The following is a 19,425-nucleotide window of genomic DNA, read 5'->3' on the forward strand; positions in this document are numbered from 1 at the left end:
GGTGGTTGAACGATGACAGCGCGAATCGGGCTAAATATGAAACTCGAAACTCGAAGTTCGTGTCATGTGGTCCCTCTGACACTTGAAAAAAAATGAAAATGAAAAGTTTTTATTGATGAAGAAACAGTGTAACATAAAATACAGTGTCATTATAAAATACACTTACACCTCCTTCCTCTGAGACTTACACCATTTAATACGAGAGCGAGAGCCGCTGTCTGCCACTTATGTCATTTTCGCTGTTTAAGCAGCTTTTTTAATTGTGATTTTCTATTTAGTACATTCGCATACAGAAATTATTCAAAAAGTTTTTACTCCAAATTCACAAGAAATAGACCAATCAGGACCAATCGAACATTCAAATCTAGTTCAAATCATTGATTTAGATGAAACATTATTGACATGCCTGTCACATAGATTTTAAGTAAACATTTCGACGGTTTTTTTAAGTTAATCTCATTCACATATCTAGATTTTATCAGTATTTCCAAATATTACAAATTATAAGTATGGCTGCTTTCGATCCATTTAACCCTTTGCAAAATGTCAAACTACGGTTTACAGAAGAACAGTTGGCCGAAATTATTGAGTATTTTGACGCAAACGCAAAGCCACTTTTAATAATAGATGATGGAGCACCTGTTAATGTAATAACTGTTGACAAATTTATTAAATTTCTGGAGCTCAAGAAGTAGAGTATCTTTATCTGTATTTTACCTACTGTAGGTTCACTTGTCCCAAACTTCTTTATATAGTACCACACTAAATACTCAAGGTTTCTTTCTTAAAATGTGCAACGTGGGTGGGTCCATTTAGAGCCCACTGTAACTATGTTACTAAATAGGTACTAACGTGTCATGGCCTTGTTGACTAAAGTCTGCCCCTAAGATTTAAATTGCTTGCTTCGTTGTATAGTTTAAAAATATTAAATTGAATGAACATATTTCTTTCTTAATAGGTTTCATAGAAGAAGCTTTAGTTACCCTACTTATGATGAAATTGTTAAAGACGCAGAACTTTTAAGGGCGGGGGTAACACGGTTATTAACCAAAGAACAGGTCATTTACATGTTAGAAAAACGGATCAGAGAACCAGAAATCAGACATGAACTTATGTTGGCTTTTCAGGTAAGCAAACTAAAATTATAAAGTGTTTTCAGGTAATGTTGTACAATAATAAGCTTTTCAGTTAACGGTATTTTATTACTGCTTCGTGATCAGTTATCTGTAAAGAAACAAAACAACTACAGTTTGCTGCGGTTAGTCAAGAAAGAAAAAAGCGAAACGGAATATAATACGGATATAACGAAATGAGATTGTAATGTCGAACGGACCTCACGACACCAACACCATCTAGCGATTTTTCACCTGTTAGAAAAGCCTCAATGAGGGCTGTCGTTTTTTGTCTCACTAGATGGCGCACTGTTGCGTGAGGTTTTTAAGTGTGGCTTTCAAAGTCTGTTATTTCGGGCGTGAAAACAAAGTTTACATTAAAATCATATTTAATACACCTTAAAACCGTACCATAAAAATATCGAGCATGCCACAGTGTTATAGTCCCCGTTTTGTTCGGAAAAAAGGGAGGACAAAGGTTTCCGAAAGACAAAACTGTCTCAAAACTCAGACATTCATTGCCCCAGAACGCATATTTGCCATAATTAATACCAGATATTGCAAAATATTCACAAAATTATTCTAATTATAAATAAACCTGCGTAGCTCACCCAAAAACTATGAGATTTGACATAATTCGGAGACCTCACGCTACACTAGCGCGTCTAGTGGCGAATTCATACGCGATAGCCCTCATTGGTTACAGGCAATGATATTTCGTAGTCCCTGTTTATATGTAATTCATTGGTTACGGGACACTTCATGTGTTAAATTTGTTGCAGGTTTTCGATACTGAGAAGAGAGATTTCCTCGAAATTGACGAGATTAAAACCATAGTGACTAGTTACGGTGATGTCTTCAACCCCGACGAAACTCGAGAATTGCTACGGGATGCCAACGTTCGCGGCGACGGTAACATCTTCTATGCAGAATTCATCGACTGCTTGTTTAGCCGTGCACCTGAACTGTACGACATAAAGGTAAATAAGTTAAAATAAAGTTAAGTTAAACTAAAATTTGTGATTTAGGGTCATCACTCGTGGTTGTATGTCCGTTAGTAACATCTAATTGGCGCCGGGCGCTGAGTATATTTAACTGATTAAATTCAACTGTGGTACAAGCATGCATTTCTGTAACCCAAACACAGACGTGTAGCGTAAATAAATTAATTTTAATGTACAGGTCGCTTTTGGGGGACAAATTATAAAATCGAAAAGGGAAGACCGAGCACCGTCTTGTGTAACTTTTAGTGGAAGGCCTTGTTTTTCATTAAATTAAATTTATTTTTTCGTTAAAATTAATTTGTAAAGTTATTTACTTACCTAAAGACCGTCCGACCGCCATTGTCTCTACAATGAAATGTTGGTAAAAAATACTGAAAATGATTCTTTTAGTTCTTCAGGAAAATTGTGCGTAGTTGTCTACATGCAGAACCCTCCATGTGCGTATCCGATTCCCCTTTGAATTTGACTGTTTGTTTTTCACCTTAATTCGGTTTTACATAAAAGTAAAATACTTAATTCATTATTACCAATTTTGTTTTTCAGGCTGAATATTTGTATGCTGATCCTGACGAAGATCCCTCAGTTCCGCCAGAGCCAGTTATAGAAGAAGAACCACCGCCAGAGGAAACGCCACCACCACCGCCGCCGCCACCACCGCCACCACCGCCGCGCCACCACCACCACCAGCAGCGAAAGATAAAAAGAAAAAATAATTATTACCCAGTTATTCATTTCAATTTGAACAATTTTTGTGTTAGTTAGTAAATTGTTCCCAAAAAGTCTTACTGTTTTAATTGAATTTGATCTGAAAAATGTGATGAAGTGATGAATGTTTGTGCTTCTTTTGTTCATAAATAAATTAGGTACAAGTAACTGAATAGGAGCTTAAATAATCATAACATACTTAACATCAAATTAAAACTTAAAAGATAAAATAACCTAAATGGAATATGAGGGATTTATTTATAAACAAACAAGTAATATAAGTATAAGGAAAAAAACTAGAATCACAGTGATGTTACTTACTGTATTAAAAAAATAAAATGGAGGTGGGAAGGACATTGTTATTGCTAAAATTTTACCCCAGACGGAACACGAACAGCTGAATCGTAAATAGACAGTCTTCGACAAATTCTAATAAAATGAGTATAAATAAATATATTATATGTAAGGATGCTCGACTGTACATCGTCTGCATGACGTTGCTTGTCTGTTTCGTAAATGATCTCCATAGTTGAGCAATAGACAATATAAAAAAAACTCATGCTTGTCAATATGTTTATGACAATGTCTCAAGGTCAGTGAGTTAGGCAATAGCATCGACAATTCCATTTCATTTATTACCATTTTGTCACTGTTATCCTTTATGTTATTGTGTGTTAATAAGTGTATTTATGTAAGGTTACGGATATTGTTCAGCTTGTAGTATTTTGTAAAGACTTTAAATCTAAGCCATGGATCTCGAAGATAGTGCTCTGGGCCTGACCCAGGAGCAAACAGACAAGATTCTGCAGTTCCAGGACCTGACTGGCATCGAGGACATGTCAATATGCAGAGATGTCTTGCAAAGGCAGCAATGGGATTTAGAGGTAAACCCACACTTATCTATCTAAATCTGTTCCAGATCTGTTGAGCAATATAATTCGTAGTCGATCCAAGATCGGACTAATTAAGAGTTTAGCTAAAGAACATCCCAATAATTGCCAAAAATATCACAAGCCATGGAAAAATAACAAGTAATTTACTGATATTACAGGTGGCTATTCAAGAACAATTGAATATTCGAGAAGGTCGGCCGTCCGTGTTCGCGACAGAAGCGCGGGCTCCACCTGTGGTACACGACTACATAGCCCAGCAAGTGTTCACAGACGAGCCCCCAGAGGGTCCTGGGGGTGTCCGGGGGCTCATGAGATATGTTGTGAACTTAGTAGTATCAATGTGTTATAGTACAATAACATCGGTATTAAATCTGCTGTTAAGTTTCATCCGCAATGATGATAGGAGATGTAAGTGTTATATTATAGTTTAACTATACTTTGTGTCACGATGATTAAGTCAAATGTCTAAACTTCTCTACTTATTAATTTCATTAAGGTGGAATTGAAATCAAAACCATGTGTTACTTTTGAAAGTGATGCTTTGTGTTTTTTTTTGACATACAATTTTAAGTACCTATCTATAGTCTTAGTTGTTTTCATAGAAAAAAAATTAGACATGGTGTTAATAATATGCTTTTTTAAATAATGCCGTAATTAAATTTAAATTTTCCATTTCCAGTGGTGACTGACCCGCTTGGGGATGTAGTGGGTTTCATCAACAACTACACATCAAAATACTCCCCGCACCCAGTGTTCTACCAGGGTACCTATGCCCAGGCTTTGAATGACGCCAAGAAGGAGCTACTTTTCCTTATAGTATATTTGCACTCAGACTCTGCCTCTGAAACACAGAATTTTTGCAGGTAAATGTGTTTTTGCATCAGCCGCCTGGGGGGCAGAAAATTTTGCCAACCTCTTGTTTAGGTCTTAAAAAAACTTTAGTATACAAGATGTCATTATTGTACCATCCATTATATAAAAGGGGAGTGCCCCAATTTCGTCCAAAACTTGTGTCTTCTAGTTTCTCCGGGATGCCGGGATCATGAAGATGACTGTAGATTTTGGCTAGGTATAATTAGGATTGAAATTTAAGAACGTTTTAGTCATGATTGGTTATTTGTGGTCTTTTTCTATTTTTTATTTCAACTCAAAATTTGTTACTTTTACGGTCATCCCGTAAAACCATACTGAAAATACAAACTGAGACATGGATGCACAGAAAAACCAGTAAAAGAGACCAGCGCTGGGAATCGAACCCAGGTCCTCAGCATTCCGTGCCGCGTGCCATACCCCTACACCACCAGTGGACAGGAGTACAAACACGAATTTCTCATATGCACACATATTTCAGGTTGCTTATTTCTACTACGCTACTTAAGCCTCTTAGGTCTCTTTTTCTGGTTTTTCTGTGCATCCATGTCTCAGTTTGTATTTTCGATAATGTTACAGTCATTATGAATTTGGGAATTTAGTAGGTAACAAGAATGATAAGTAAAATTTTTATACAAAACATGCAATGTTGCTATACAGGAAATATTAACACAAACACCCCATTTAACACAATTGAAGAAAAATGAGTTTTATATTGATTGCAATTGATTAAAACATTTATTGATAATTATTTGACTAACTACATTTAAATAGCTTTTATGTGCATGATTTTATTGTATATAATTAGAGTTGAGATGTTTGGTGGCAATTTTGAACAGAGTGCTGTGGAGTCGTTATTATTTGATTGAATGAATGAATGAATGATGCATAAGAATCTGAACAAAAAGTATGTTGTTTAAATTGTTATGGTATTAAATGTCTTGTATTATTGTAGAGAATATTAAAAAGAAAATAAGCATGTGTTTTTTAAAACTTTGAAAAAAGTATGTAGAGAAAACATGATGCCCTTATAAATCAAACAATGTCTGATGCCAAAAAATATGCTACCCCATAAAGTTAGTTTCATTTCATTTCAATAAGTTGTCTAACTAAGTAACTAAAACTATCAATAGCTACTTAAAATTTACTTTAATAATAGCTGCCACTTAGTTCATACATTTTGACAGTTAAATGTATGAACTTACAGTCCATTAACATTTAACATCGTATGGTGAAATTGGTACTCATTTTTATCCTATATTGGGATTGAGGTATTAGAGTAAACCAACAGGTTTTGAAATATAAATTCCGGCAGGAATTCCCAACACATCTATCTGAGCTATGACGTGGAACAAGTAGCAATTAGAATGAAAGTTTCATAATCTTGTATGTTTTTATTATTATTATTATTAAAGCTTTATGTATCCATACAGTACAATAAGTTTATATACAATTTTTAAGTGATAAGTAGTTTACTGTTATGGCCCCTCTTGGGTAAAAGCCTCCTCCATCTCTTTCCACTTTTGTTTGTTTTGAGCAGTGCTCATCCAGTTATTTCCAGCTGTTTTTACAATTTCATCAACCCATCTTTTCTTTTGCCGTCCTCTTTGTCTTTTTCCAGCAGGACCAAGCCACTCCATTGTTTGTAATGTCCATCTATTATCCTGGTATCTAGCTACATGACCTGCCCACTTCCACTTCAGTTTCAAGGCATGTTGCAATGCGTCTGTTAATTTTGTTTTCCTGCGTATGTCAGTATCTTGTATGTTAGGATGAAAAAAACAGGTGATTGATAGCTTTACAATGTGGAAAACTGTTAATTCGAACGTGAATGTGAATGGAAATAATTCACGCAAAATTTTATATAAGTTATGTTTTTACCATTCAGTCATAAAAGGTACATAACAACGACTCCTCTGCACCACCGCCATTACTTGTCCAAAAATGCCACGAGAATCCTAACCCTATATATAATATAATACTGAAATAAGAATTTAGGATAAAAAATTATCAAATTTTCAAATGATTCTTAACAGTTAACATGCTACCGCCTTTGAAATCTACTGATTTTGAATTGAAGTAGTTGGGAGAGGGCAGATATTGTTGAAAGCTCTGCGGATGGATGGTTAAGTAATATAAGCGCGAGTGTGACTGACGGCAAGATACCAAGTTTGAACTTTGCACTTTGTAGTATAGGGTGGTGACTACATATTCTGATTGCATGCCTATCTTTGTAAAGTTTTCCTTGTTTTAATCAATTTTAATCATGTTGATCCCTTTTTAGGAATAAGTTCCACTACTTTTTTTCTGTCTATTTTTTTTTATATGGAAGAGTTTTCGTATCTATGTATATACATATGTACATTCACTAACTTGTCAGAAATATCTTTTTGGGACATTATTATGGACATGTGTGCTGTAAGAGGCATGGAATGGTTTTATAGTGCGCAAGCCTCCCTTTATGTAGCAGTACAAACATTGACCCCTCCCTAGTAATGTGAGGTATAAGCGGGATGTCTGTATGCGCCTATTTTGCGTAGACTCCCAGTAATCCCCCAGCCCACCCAGTCCCTCATTTGCACGCCGAAAGTTATTTCTGAAATAATGAACACATCCTAACTTCATCAAAGTTGTGTTTAATTTGTCTAAGTCATTATTTTAATTATAAAGCGTCGAAAACCCTTGCTATCGGTGACGCGGCAAGCTAACCAATGCATTTTTACCATTATTACAAAACCATAACGTGCCGTTTGGCTTGCGCTGGAGTCGCCGACCTCGGAGCGGCCATAAATCATGCTTACGCTAATAAAAAGGTGATTTTCGTACAGACAGATCAAAGAAATGGGTATTCTATTCTGTACTTGTACAATTATTTATTTCGTGCAATGGCACAAATCACACAACACACAACATGACAATGGTGCGATCTGGGATATTGAATTTTATTTGTTTGTTAATAAAAAATTACAGCATTACAGTTAAAACATGCACTGCAAAATTCAAAATATACAAAAAAAAGACCAGGTACACAAAAATAGATACAAAAAACTAGGCGACTTTCAAAAGTTCGGTACCCTAAAACGACAGAACATCACGCCCTCCGGCCAGAAATCGGAGCGCAGGAATATCTGCTGAAATAAATGGCCATCATCCACAGAACGACACTAGCCGACCCGGAAGTGATCGCGTATATGAACACGCATGCGCTGTTCTGGGGCTGTTCCGTGGAGACGGCGGAGGGCTGGCGCGTGGCGCAGTCGGTGGGCGGGCGGCGCTACCCGCTGCTGTGCGTGGTGTGCGTGCGCGAGCACCGCATGACCGTGGTGGCGCGCAGCGAGGGCGCCTGCTCGCCGCAGCAGCTGCTGCAGCGGCTGCAGCGAGTCGTCGCCGACAACCAGCTGCATCTCGTCGCTGCGAGGGCTGACAGGTGGGTACTGAACTGAGTGCTAGTGCTGGCTGCTGGCTGCTAGAATAAAGCGCCACTAAACTTGTTTGGTGTTTCCGCTCAACTCGCAGAGTAATAAACACGGATAACACAAGTCTTAAATCGAGTTTAACTGGACATGTTTTGGGCTAAACCGTAGCCCTTCCTCCTAGAGCACACGTCACGGCGGCTGCTGCAAAACGCGCACGGTGCGTTACCGCTCTTTTAGCGCGATTCGCGCCCATGGCTTATTTGTATTTCATTGTGAGTCTCACAGTAGTTTCAAGTTCAAATAAGAACTTTACTCAAATAACTTCGGTTGGCTTTGGCAGCGAGTAGATGTGCTGTAATTAGACTAATGATTGGTACAGAGTGGAGCGCGAGGTGACAGCGCGTTTGCGGGCATCGCAGGACGAGGCGTACGCGGAGTCTCTCGCGCAGGACCAGGAGAAGGAGCGGCGCCGCGCCGCCGACCGCGCCGCGCGGCTGCAGCGCGAGCACGAGGACTCGCGCCGCCGCGAGCAGGAGCAGCACCGCCAGCAACAGGTGGGACTCGTGGGTGTCGCAGACAGGAGCGACGCCGAGGCTGCCTGCCAGAGGATGGCGGAGGAAGGCTGATTTTCACACCCGGGCTTTGAATTGCTTCGCAGGTTTGTGCAGGTTTCCTCACGATGTTTTCCTTCACCGCAAAGCTCGTGGTAAATTTCAATTTTTTTTTAAAACAGAAGTGCGAGCCGGGGTTTGAACCCACAACCCTCTGCTCGAGAGGCGATTTGTCAAACCACTAGGCCACCACGGCTTTCAATATGAAGCCTCATCTTATTCTTGAAATAGTATAAAACAAAGCCAGGCATCATGCGGGGAACCTATGCTGTTAGTAGATAAAGACTAATTTTCAATTAGTCCTCTAATGCGCTTCCAGCATGCGGAACTAATGAAAATCACTTATCAGCAATAACTCGGTCGGTAAACTGCATCGGATACTTCGCGCATGCTACCTTTTGATGAATGAAATTCATCGGTTGCTTGACAGTTGACGGCATGCGTGAACATAACTCTCCAGCATGTGTTCTAACATTTGATTCCTGTTCATTAAAAGGTGTTGGATATGCGTGTGGCAACGGCGGCACGGCTGCCACCAGAACCGTCCGAAGGCCCCAAAACCGTGGTGCTGCTGATCCGGCTGCCGGGCGGCGAGCGACTCACGAGACGGTTCGCACATGACCACACCACTCAGGTAAATTTTCAAAGCCAACAAGACATCAACTTTGCACTCGCTGATCTTTTCTATAATAGGCAGAGTTACTGGCATGAAAAGAATTTCATCTTAGCTTTCTAGCATCAGCAATCGTTTTTAAGAATAAGAATAAGAATATGCTTTATTGCCACAAACACTAATACAAAACAATTATCAAAAAAAAGTACGTTGTGTGTTTGTTTTTTTGTGACTGGGGCAGTTGAGTTGCGGAGAAAACTTGCTTTGTTGTTTCCCTTCCTTGTTCCATAAAATAAAGTTTGTGAGAACATTGTAATCTATCAGTCAGTGAAACAAGTGCACACTTTAAATGCTAGGAAATTATTTAAGATAAATGTATCTATTTTCTCGTGGATAATCAACGTGAGCCCAAGTAAGTATATATATATCAAATACTAAACTTTCTCTTACTTGTTTCAGGACTTATACGACTTTGTCTTCAGCCATCCGCAGTCTCCTGAAGAGTTTGAGATAACGACAAACTTTCCAAAACGCACGCTAGTGGCGGGAAAATCTAATTTAGTAGAAGTGGGTCTCAAAGACAGGGACGTGTTGTTTGTAAATGACGTGAACGCATAACTCCGTCGGACGACATAAATTACCTAATGTAGTAAGCGTCAAATGACAAAGCTCTATTCCAGGTAGTATTTTGGTATCGCAGTAACGTTGCAGCACGAAAGATTAGTTTCCTCAAACATGTTTGGTTGGTTCAAAAGATCCCTTTTCCTTTTTTCTCTGCAACATTCGCGCTTTGGATGGGCAATGGGCGCTGCCAGGATTATTTTCAGCAGCGTGCATTGCTTCTGCGTCCAGGGGGTAGGTACTTATAATTTATAGGTATATAGTATTCTCTATATTTATCATGTTCTGTTAATTTTCCGTTAGGCACCCCCATTCCGGCGTCCATTGCCACTACCTTACATGTATAGTACGTTCCGAGCATCCCGCCCATATATGGATCGTCAGGCTACGTTAAGTAGGCGAGGCCTCTTTTAATGATTAATCAGGCAATTAATTAAAGTATGTATATCAGGTATATCTTCTTGTCAGGTCCTCTTATGCGTGACGTTTGCCGATACTTAACGCTGCCACCCTGTATGAGTTTTCTAGGATTTGGATGTTTTAGGAAACAGATCTATCGTGTTGGGCACATCATCCTTTTTGGATTAACTGTTGATCTTTCTAGCTGGTTTTTAAATAATTTAAAATTTTGTACTGTGAATACGGGGTTCAGGGTCGGGATCTCGGGATCTTACGATATTAGGTTTTTAACAAAATTAACACATTGTAAGCGCGCTGTGAAAACATGATGACATATTGAACTTTAGCAGCTGAGGTTGTTAAAGGTTTTTTAAAGACCAAAGGACTTTGATTGTTGGAATTTAAAAAACCAATCAATCTAAATCTAAGCAATACTTTTGGTCACAATTTTTAGTATGTACAATTACTAATGAATATAGGAAGTAGCTGTAAAATTACTAAATGAAGGTGAGGATAATTAGATAAAAAACGAGTACATAATTTTCAGATAAAAATTCTAGTAATTTTTTTTCAAAGCTTACAACTTTTGTGAAATCTGAACCAGTATTCACAACAATGAATAGGCAAACTTATTATTATGGAAACTGAAGTATCAGTACTTTGAGATTTTGTATTGTCACTTTTCGCAATAAAAACATGTCAGGCATTATCTGTAGTTATCCAGGCCAAGATTATCTATCAAATTTTACGTTAGTAACCTAACCGAAAATTAACGCAGCATTTCCCTGATCTTGAGATAGTCTAAAGTCAATTGTTTTTGTTGTGTAAATTTGTCTACATGTGTAGCAGAATTGTTTTGTCCTACTCGAAGAAGAATGATGCATAATAAAGTCGTATAAAATTTTAAGTTACACTGAGAAAGAGTTATTTTATATTTATATGTTGATATTATTTAATACCTATTATGTGATTTTTTATCGACAGTTAGTTTTCTATTTAGTTTTTTTTTTGTGTAACGGAACCACAAAGACCAGATACATGATTTTCTTTTTGCTGAAGCTATCATTCACTTGCGTTTGATCTTTGTTATTCTATTACCTATAGTCGTTAAAATTATGTAATAAGATAGCACACTTTTCTACAAAGATGATTTAATTTTTTCCCGGCCGATCTGCAGCTTGCTTTTCCCAGTTGAAATTTTTGTGATAATAAATTAGATTGTTGTATTCAATTGAAACAAGTGCATTTTTTTTTCGAGCTTATGCTAAAAATATATTTGGTCAGGATAACGTAACGCTAAGATTGATTGCGTGTTATGTTTAGAGGTGCGGTGAAAAAGTGGACCTGCATTTAGTGTGAAGACGGACTGTGTAAAATATTTTATTGTTTGGTTGTATAATAATTATGTTCCTTCCATACTTTTGTCTTTTATTTCAAAGCTAAACTTCGCTCGGGTCAAATGCACAAGCAAACTATGGCTATCTCGGCTTTGGTATTGACCGATATTAATTCAGGCTTGTTTATTCAAAGGTTGTATAACATAACTGCAAATATTAAGGCTCAGTACGGCCTATGAGCGGTTTGACGCGTTCATTCGCGCGTTAAGAGAGGAGGAGAGGTGGAGGTGGTAGGAATGAAGAACAGACTTTTGACGTCATTTATTTAAAAACGATAAATATTATCAACACATCATAAAGCTATAACGAAAACATTACACCTGGAATGTAGGCACTTTAATAATTACATAATTTACATCTTTATTCCGTAGTACGGTAATAAATAGTAATATTTTTGTAGACATTTTGTTCGAGTTGAAATATACTACAAAGCTTAGCCTTTTAGCCGCTAGGAGTGTCATGCAGCGCAAATGTGGAATTTGGACTTATACATTTACGTATGAGTATTGCATTGTTGTATTTGTATGACATTGCGTCAAAAGGTTAAACATTACTGAAATTATTTATTGAATCAGGCGTTACTTTGCGGAGGTCCATATCAATTAACTAAAAGAATTTCCTTGCTCACCCGCGACCTTACGATAGCTAAGCTTATGCAAAATATGCGTGTTCATGCACACATATGCATATGCATATGGTGGTTGTGGTTCGTTAGTCTAACAACTGGTAGCATGGTGTACGGTTGTGTCACTCTGAAGATGAGCTCTGGTTGAGTTCGAAACGCGTCAGTGTAGTGTAGTGGTGGTGATAGATGGGTTTGTGTGATTTGTGTGTTCTTACAGTGTGGAGGTGGAGGAACTTAGCTATCGTAAGGTCGCGGATGAACAAGGAAATTCTTTTAGTTCATTACTGAAATTGCTATTTAAATACTTATTTACATATTATAAAGATTTATGTACCTATTTTGGATGATGATTGGCGCTTCAACCATTCCTTTACTGTCTGCAAGAGTGACGGTTATACACAATTCTTGAGCGTGAGAATGAGCAGGAACCTCGCTCGTTATGTAGGAAGAGAGGTGTGTGATGGTGATGAGTGTGTGCCGAATCGTGCGGGCTCTTAGGGCTCGCCACATCTATCGTATCGACCGTACCGGACTAGTTATTTGCCAACTTGGCGAAAGCACAACTCGAATTGGAGATACCAGGAAGAAGCCACAGATAAAGAATACTATACTAGAACAAATGCCTTTATGCCCGCCTTCCCTTAAAAAAGGATAATGAGCGAAAACGGAGGTAATGGACTGAGCGGACCATAGTATAATAATAAATATCACAGGACAATTCACACCAATTGACCTAGTCCCAAAGTAAGCTTAGTAAAGCTTGTGTTATGGGTACTAAGCAACAAATATGACTTGTTCTTATCTTACGAATTCTTATTATTATACAGTTCCCCGTTGTGAGAATGGTCTCCATATTATTATGGAGTCCGCTTCGCTTGCAGTTGAAGGTGGGCATTAATCGGGCGAATTATTTTTAGGCTATTTCTACAGGCGCCAGCAAAGTGGTAGTTAGCTATGCCACAAATTTATTCGACCGGTGGCCTGGTTTTGCTCTTTTGTTAACTACTTTTGTTTCTCTTATGTACGTACCCCCAACTCAAACTCGGGTAAGCGTTAATCTCGAGTTTCAAAATCAGTTGATCTCAAGTCATTACCAGCTGATCATAAGCCGAGACGATCGAAGTCTTTTTCGCTCTCGACATAAGCTGTCTTTGATCGGCTTCAGATCTAGGGAGACCCTTTCCGACAAGTAAATGCTAGTTGTCATTCTCTAACGCCAATGTCTCGCTCTTCCCACTTTTATCCCGAGGGTATAAGTAGGTTGAGACCAGCCGCCTTTAGACGATTAGGTGGTTGAAACTCCAGAATATTGGCGTTTTAGTTTAAAGTGGACTGGATAAAATTTTATAGGCTATCTTTAATAGGTACATTTCTCGCTTAAAATTTGTAAACGTGTGATTTCGTACCCTTATTATATATAACATACTATGTATACATAATAAAACTAAAGCTACAATATTTTACAGAAACTATACCTGCTACCATCATATAACTATCACAAAAATAAAAGCTCTGATTCTATAGTAGGTAAATACTGCTTTAAAAATCCAAATGTGATATGTTACTTTATTTCACTGTGGTGTTAGTTTTAATAATATTCAGCTAGTTACATTACAATTAAATTTTACCGGTCGGTCGTAAGGCAGTAAAGAGATCAATTTCTCGTTTGAAAAATAAACAGTAACGCTTAGTGCAACTCATAAAACAACGTATTCCAAATTTCAGTTTAGAAGATTAGTTCCTTCGGATTTTTGGTACTATACATACGTAATATTATGTACCTACAGGCTAATTTGGTAAATAGATGTTACCCTCCGAATGATTCGTTAAGTAAGTAACTTGTGTCTTGTGTTGATCTTGGCACCGGCGTATTTGATGTTTGCTTACCCCGGAACACCGTTGATAGGGGTAGAACATAAATGAGTTTTGAAGAAACATTCAAATTCAAGGCATATACAAAAGTAAGTTACTTGGTACCTTACTTTGAGCTCGAACTAAGTAGTTACAATTATTATTAAAAGAAAGACGATTAGTTAAGTTTGTTTAACTCAGAAGGAGCAGTAAAGCACTTGTAATCGAGCGAAACTTAGTAAAACAGTTTTCTTTCCAGTTATAACTTCGCTCTACTATTCTTCAGGCTTTAAATTTAATAATTTCAGCATTGTAATTGCGTTGCACTGTCTCAATTTAACTATATACCTACCTATAGGTAGGGATACTAATTAAGTACTAACAGAGTAACAATTATTTTGTCTTTTAATTATGGCAGCTTGGGATGTGGTTCAACCTAAAACTTTGGAGTTTCTTTCTTTGTACTTTTCTATGCTTTGCTTAGATCAGTATCGACAGTACACCGTCAAAAAAGATTGTCTTTACAAAAATTGAGCGAAACCAGAGGCCTATTTCTGTCGCACGGTATAAGGCGAGGGTAGAAATAGATAGTGAATGTGATTATGGCCACCCAAACCCAAGCGTTAGACAATACCGCCTCTACAATTTACACCAGTATTTTAGTCAGCTTTGATAATAACTAAGTAAAGAAGTTAATTAACAATCTATACCTATCAGATTTCTTATTAAAGTAATATTCATATCGTGTTTTGGCCGTGTTTACGGTAAGGTAAACTTGAATATATGCAAATGTATTTGTCGGCTTATTTGTAAACTATGTGCATATTAATTTATTAATTGGGTTTTCACGCTTGGGACGACATCAAGGAATTAAATTTAGAACTGTGTCATCGAATCAGATAGGTACTCGAATAATTCATTCGCTTAGAGCTCAACGTTCAAACAGATACCACTTCTATTTTCATTACTTTTGAGTCGAGTTATAAACACGAAATTCTTGCGAAACTCGACTAGAGCGATTTCGTATTGCTGTCTGAATATTTAGACATACAATTAGTAATACCTATTAGAATTTACTGTACATACATTAAAGTACTTAAAGTGAACTATTTTTACAGATTTGTGCAGTTTTATTGGCCATCCACTTACAACTATTGCGTACTTTTAGTGCCTTTACTATTTACAAGTTACCCCATAAAAGCGTGTATGCAAGGTTCCTTCATGCAGAGTTTCTTCAGTAAGTCTATGGCCGTGTACGTGAATTCAGTGGGCCCGCAAACGCAAGCGTAGTGGGTACACTGGTCTCCGCACTTGAGAGAGTCCTTGCCTATAACTCGCGTTAGGAGTTCAGCAGACACGCGGCCTTTGTGGCCTGACCACGATGCGCTGGCGTCCGATAGCACATGGGTGACGGAGAGCCTGCGAAAATTAGTAAGTTTTGAACATCATTTGTAACTATCTTTTGGCATGCTAAGTTTAAATAACCCCTTGCTGAGGGGCCTGTCTGGCAGCTCGCCCTCTTTAGTCTCCGGTAAGCTGTAAAAGCCATCGGAGGTTAACAGAAACAGTCCGTAGAAAAAAAAACTTGGAACTAACCAAAATTATACAACAAATCATACAAGTAGGGGAAGCTGTTGTACCCCGGACAGTTTTTCCTTTTTCGATTTTTAGAAAAATAACTTATTATGAAATTAATATCAGATATTAAAATATCTAAAGATACATCATTGGGCTTTATTATTCGATAAAAAACTGAGCGGGAACATTTAAATTTAGACGACTGTCCGTGGTAAAACTGTGGCCGAGGTACATACAACAGTTTTCCCTACAATAAAGAGTTTACATACATACATACATACAAAATAAATCATACAAGTCAAAACAATTGATACCTTTTTTAATCTATTCAAAAGAACCAATTGATTTGAAATTTGGTATATATTTTGTACCTACCGTCAAAAGGTTTTTTAAATCTCACTCGCGATTGGCCGGTTCTTAAACCCCGACGCAAAATGAGGTGTGTTATAAGTTTGATGCCAATGTCTGTCAAGGTTGCCAACTGCATGAGGTTCCTCGTACAAATATGAGATTTGTGATCACATTGTCTGTCCGTCTGTTTGTGGCGTCATAGCTCTTACTCCTCTAGTTTCCTCGCGGTGGTTCTTAGCTGTTCAGCCAATTGTTAATATTGAACTTTGAAATGATAATGTTTTGGGGTTGTCAACTTTTCTAAGTTAGTTAGCTAGGTTAATATTCTACTTTTAATATGTATTATCCTATTTAAAAAGAATGCACAAAACATTTATTCGCAGTACTTAGGTATTTTTTAAAAACATCAAACATACCTGTCATCCTCTTTGGCGATTTTCTCGAAATTTTCTCGAAACAGAATGTCGTCTTCTGTTTTGTTGAAGAATAACAAATGAATACGCTCACTGAAATATAAAGTCAGAGTTTAGTCCTATACAATGTAAAAAAAAAAAACTATCAACAAGTAGGTAAATATGTATGAAATTATTATAAAACGAACCATCTCGGGTTGGACCTTGGTAGCATAAATTTAAGTAGTCCCAGCATTGGCGTTATGCCCGTGCCAGCCGCTATGAAGTATATCTCTTTAACTCCCTTGAGCTGTAACAACACATAAATGCCGTCTAATTAACTAAACCCATATTGCCTGGCCGCTTCGCAGAATCCACTCGTATCCAGGGAAACGGCACAAATTAATTTATCGAGGTATTGGAAGGCGTCTGCCCAGTCTAGTATTTCCAGATCTTAATTAATAGATGGATATTTATTACCTATTTCAGATTTGAAATATAATATTGTTAAGTAAGTATAGAAAAAATTAAAGCTATATACTAGTAACTCTAGCACAGAGATAAAAGGCAGGCTTGTTATGGATAGATTGACTGAGTTAATTTTTCACAAGTTTTTATATAACTTCAACTCCTATATTTGTTTGGTTGCTTCAAATCTTGCAGGTTAATTTTGATTCACTTCCAGAGATCGGGTTAACTTGAAATTTGGTATAAAATATGTAAATAAACAATGAATGCAAGTAAAGTCCAAAGAAGTCCACGTCCAAGAACGCTTGTGTTTTTATTAAAATGTGAATTTGGTAAAACTCATATATATATTTTTTATTCGACTGGATGGCAAACGACTAAGTGGTTCTCCTGATTGTCAGAGATCACCACCGCCCATAGACACCTGCAACACCAGGGGGATTGCAGACGCGTTGCCAACCTAGAAGCCTAAGATGGGATACCTCAAGTGCCTATAATTTCACCGGCTGTACTCAACAATTTTTGTATGGATACTACCTATTATTAGAATTTAGGATTAGGGTAGTAGGATTTAGTATGCAATAACCATAGTCACCTTATGTAGCTCAAAGTTCCCGTACGGCCCGGACACAGAGACGGTATCTCCCACTTGCAGCGCAGTGAGATGCGGCGACAAAACACCCGCCTCGTATCCCTTCACGGCGAGGTGTATAGCGCTGTCCCGCTCACCGTCTTGCGTCCAACCGTCGCCTACTGGTGTGTAAGATCGCACGCATTCTATGTCTGAAAAATATGTGTTCATTATTTATTTTAATATAACTCAATTTAGTGAGATAGGTACAGGCAGAGATAGGTAGGCCAATTTCTATATTGCTTTGTCGGACGAAGAAATTTCTTGAGGTGGGTAGTGGGTACCTACCTACTTATGAAGTTACGCTTTATTATTAAATGGCAAATAAGACTGTGTACTAGCTAATGCCCGCGACTTCGTCTGCGAAGAATTCTTTTACCGCTATTCTACGGGAATTTCAATTTTCCAGGTTGCGCCTTTTGTGATAGGCTCTAAACCGCCACTGTTGCTATGTTTCCGGGCCGTCTCATCATCAACAGTTCAACACCATCCCAGCCAATATATTGTCCCACTGCTCGACACAGACCTCTCAAAATGACCCACGCGGGCCCAGTGCGGATTGAAAACTTCACACAGCATTGAATGGTTTACAGGTTTCCTCATGTTATTTTCCTTCACCGTAAAGCTCATGGTAAATTTCAAATGTAATTTCGCACATGAATTTCGAAAAACTCAGAGGTGCGAGCCTGGATTTGAACCCACGATGACTTATTGAAACGCGAGAGGCTGTGTTTCTGCAGGGAGAGTTATTATATGTAGTTACCGTTAATAGACCTACCGTCGACGAGCCGGTGCACGCGCACGTGGTGTCCGAGCGGCGCGACGAGCGCGTGCGCGGGCGCGGCCAGCGACAGCAGCACGGTGTCGTGCGATGCGCGGCCGACGCGCGCCACGCGGCAGGCCACCGAGCGCGGGGCCGACACGCGCTGCGCCGCCCCCGCCGCAGCGTCGCCGCAGCTCTTCCACACGCCCGGCTCTGCCTTTAACGCTACTACCTATAAACATAAGTTGGCTGTCAATTTTAATAAATAAGTAAATAAACAATAAATAAATACATTTAGACCATGCACGATGGCATGAACTTGCATGCAAGTTGCATTGCATCGCAGACTATTGAGGGACAATGAATTCAGTTGATCAAACAAATATCGCAATGTAGTGAAATCTGCATGCAAGTTCTCGCATAGTAATACCTAGTCTAAATCGGGCTTGATGTAGGTACCTAAGTAGATTTCATTTCTTTTAACAGGTCTGTAATTTTTTATGAACAAAGGGGGTGTTTAATGGGGGCACGGAATGTGGCTGGCTGGCGACTACCTACACGCGTTTAATAACCTGTCTATTGCAGAGATTTCAACTTCCTTCGGTATTTTTATGTACGCCCCCTCCTTACTGAGCGAACTTCATAGTTTCCAAAGGGGTTTAGGCAACTTAATATGCGTTAAGAAGTAATTTTTCGAGCACAGTTTTATTTTAGTATTAGTATTTCGTGGCACTAACTTAAAGAGCTACATGGCTAAGAAACGATTTTTGTTCAAAGATATTGGAACTGAGATATTTCAGAAGTAAATGCCACCTGAATATGTAGGTACTGTTGATTTATTTTTCAGGTTAGGGATACATTTTTTTTTTTTACTTTTCTTTGAAATATTTGTTCATTGCATTCATAACGTTATTTTTATAGCTAAGAAACCATTATATAAATTAACAAGAAAACCGATGTCCGTGGATCATTTTAGCAGCTGAACTTACTACGATTAAATAGATTGGGATAGGCCAGCAGTGGTCGATCAGTTAATATTTCAGACGAATTGCTAAGAGCATTCAGTTTTTTTTTTATAAGTATGTAACAAAAAGTTAACTTCGAGAAAAGGATGCATTTGTGTAT

The 19,425-nt window shown here is 38.2% G+C and overlaps 3 protein-coding genes across 6 annotated transcripts in view; 2 read left to right on the top strand and 1 right to left on the bottom strand.

The window, feature by feature from the left end:
- Positions 1-401: 401 nt before the first annotated feature.
- Positions 402-2,878, top strand: LOC141441221 (uncharacterized). Its single transcript, XM_074105893.1, has 4 exons — positions 402-691; positions 959-1,127; positions 1,895-2,092; positions 2,660-2,878. Exons 1-4 carry the CDS (start codon positions 510-512, stop codon positions 2,876-2,878), a joined length of 768 nt encoding a protein of 255 aa, XP_073961994.1. The 5' UTR covers positions 402-509.
- Positions 2,879-3,452: 574 nt separating this feature from the next.
- Faf2 (Fas-associated factor 2) lies at positions 3,453-11,662 on the top strand. Its single transcript, XM_074105429.1, has 7 exons — positions 3,453-3,705; positions 3,873-4,122; positions 4,394-4,577; positions 7,742-8,011; positions 8,380-8,554; positions 9,108-9,245; positions 9,684-11,662. Exons 1-7 carry the CDS (start codon positions 3,571-3,573, stop codon positions 9,840-9,842), a joined length of 1,311 nt encoding a protein of 436 aa, XP_073961530.1. The 5' UTR covers positions 3,453-3,570; the 3' UTR covers positions 9,843-11,662.
- Positions 11,663-11,887: 225 nt separating this feature from the next.
- LOC141440855 (cytochrome b5 reductase 4) overlaps positions 11,888-19,425 on the bottom strand; it is a 72,888-nt gene continuing 65,350 nt past the window's right edge. For all 4 annotated transcript variants that reach the window (XM_074105424.1, XM_074105425.1, XM_074105426.1 and 1 more), the window contains 5 exons: positions 18,316-18,532; positions 17,502-17,689; positions 16,648-16,748; positions 16,463-16,552; positions 11,888-15,536 (listed from right to left, as the gene is read on the bottom strand). In XM_074105424.1, coding sequence (XP_073961525.1) covers positions 15,305-15,536; positions 16,463-16,552; positions 16,648-16,748; positions 17,502-17,689; positions 18,316-18,532 — 828 coding nt within the window. In that variant the 3' untranslated portion in view covers positions 11,888-15,304. The remainder of the gene's footprint in view (positions 15,537-16,462; positions 16,553-16,647; positions 16,749-17,501; positions 17,690-18,315; positions 18,533-19,425) is intronic.

The sequence above is a fragment of the Choristoneura fumiferana genome, chromosome 23 (genome assembly GCF_025370935.1).
Source record: "Choristoneura fumiferana chromosome 23, NRCan_CFum_1, whole genome shotgun sequence".
Taxonomy (NCBI): domain Eukaryota; kingdom Metazoa; phylum Arthropoda; class Insecta; order Lepidoptera; family Tortricidae; genus Choristoneura; species Choristoneura fumiferana.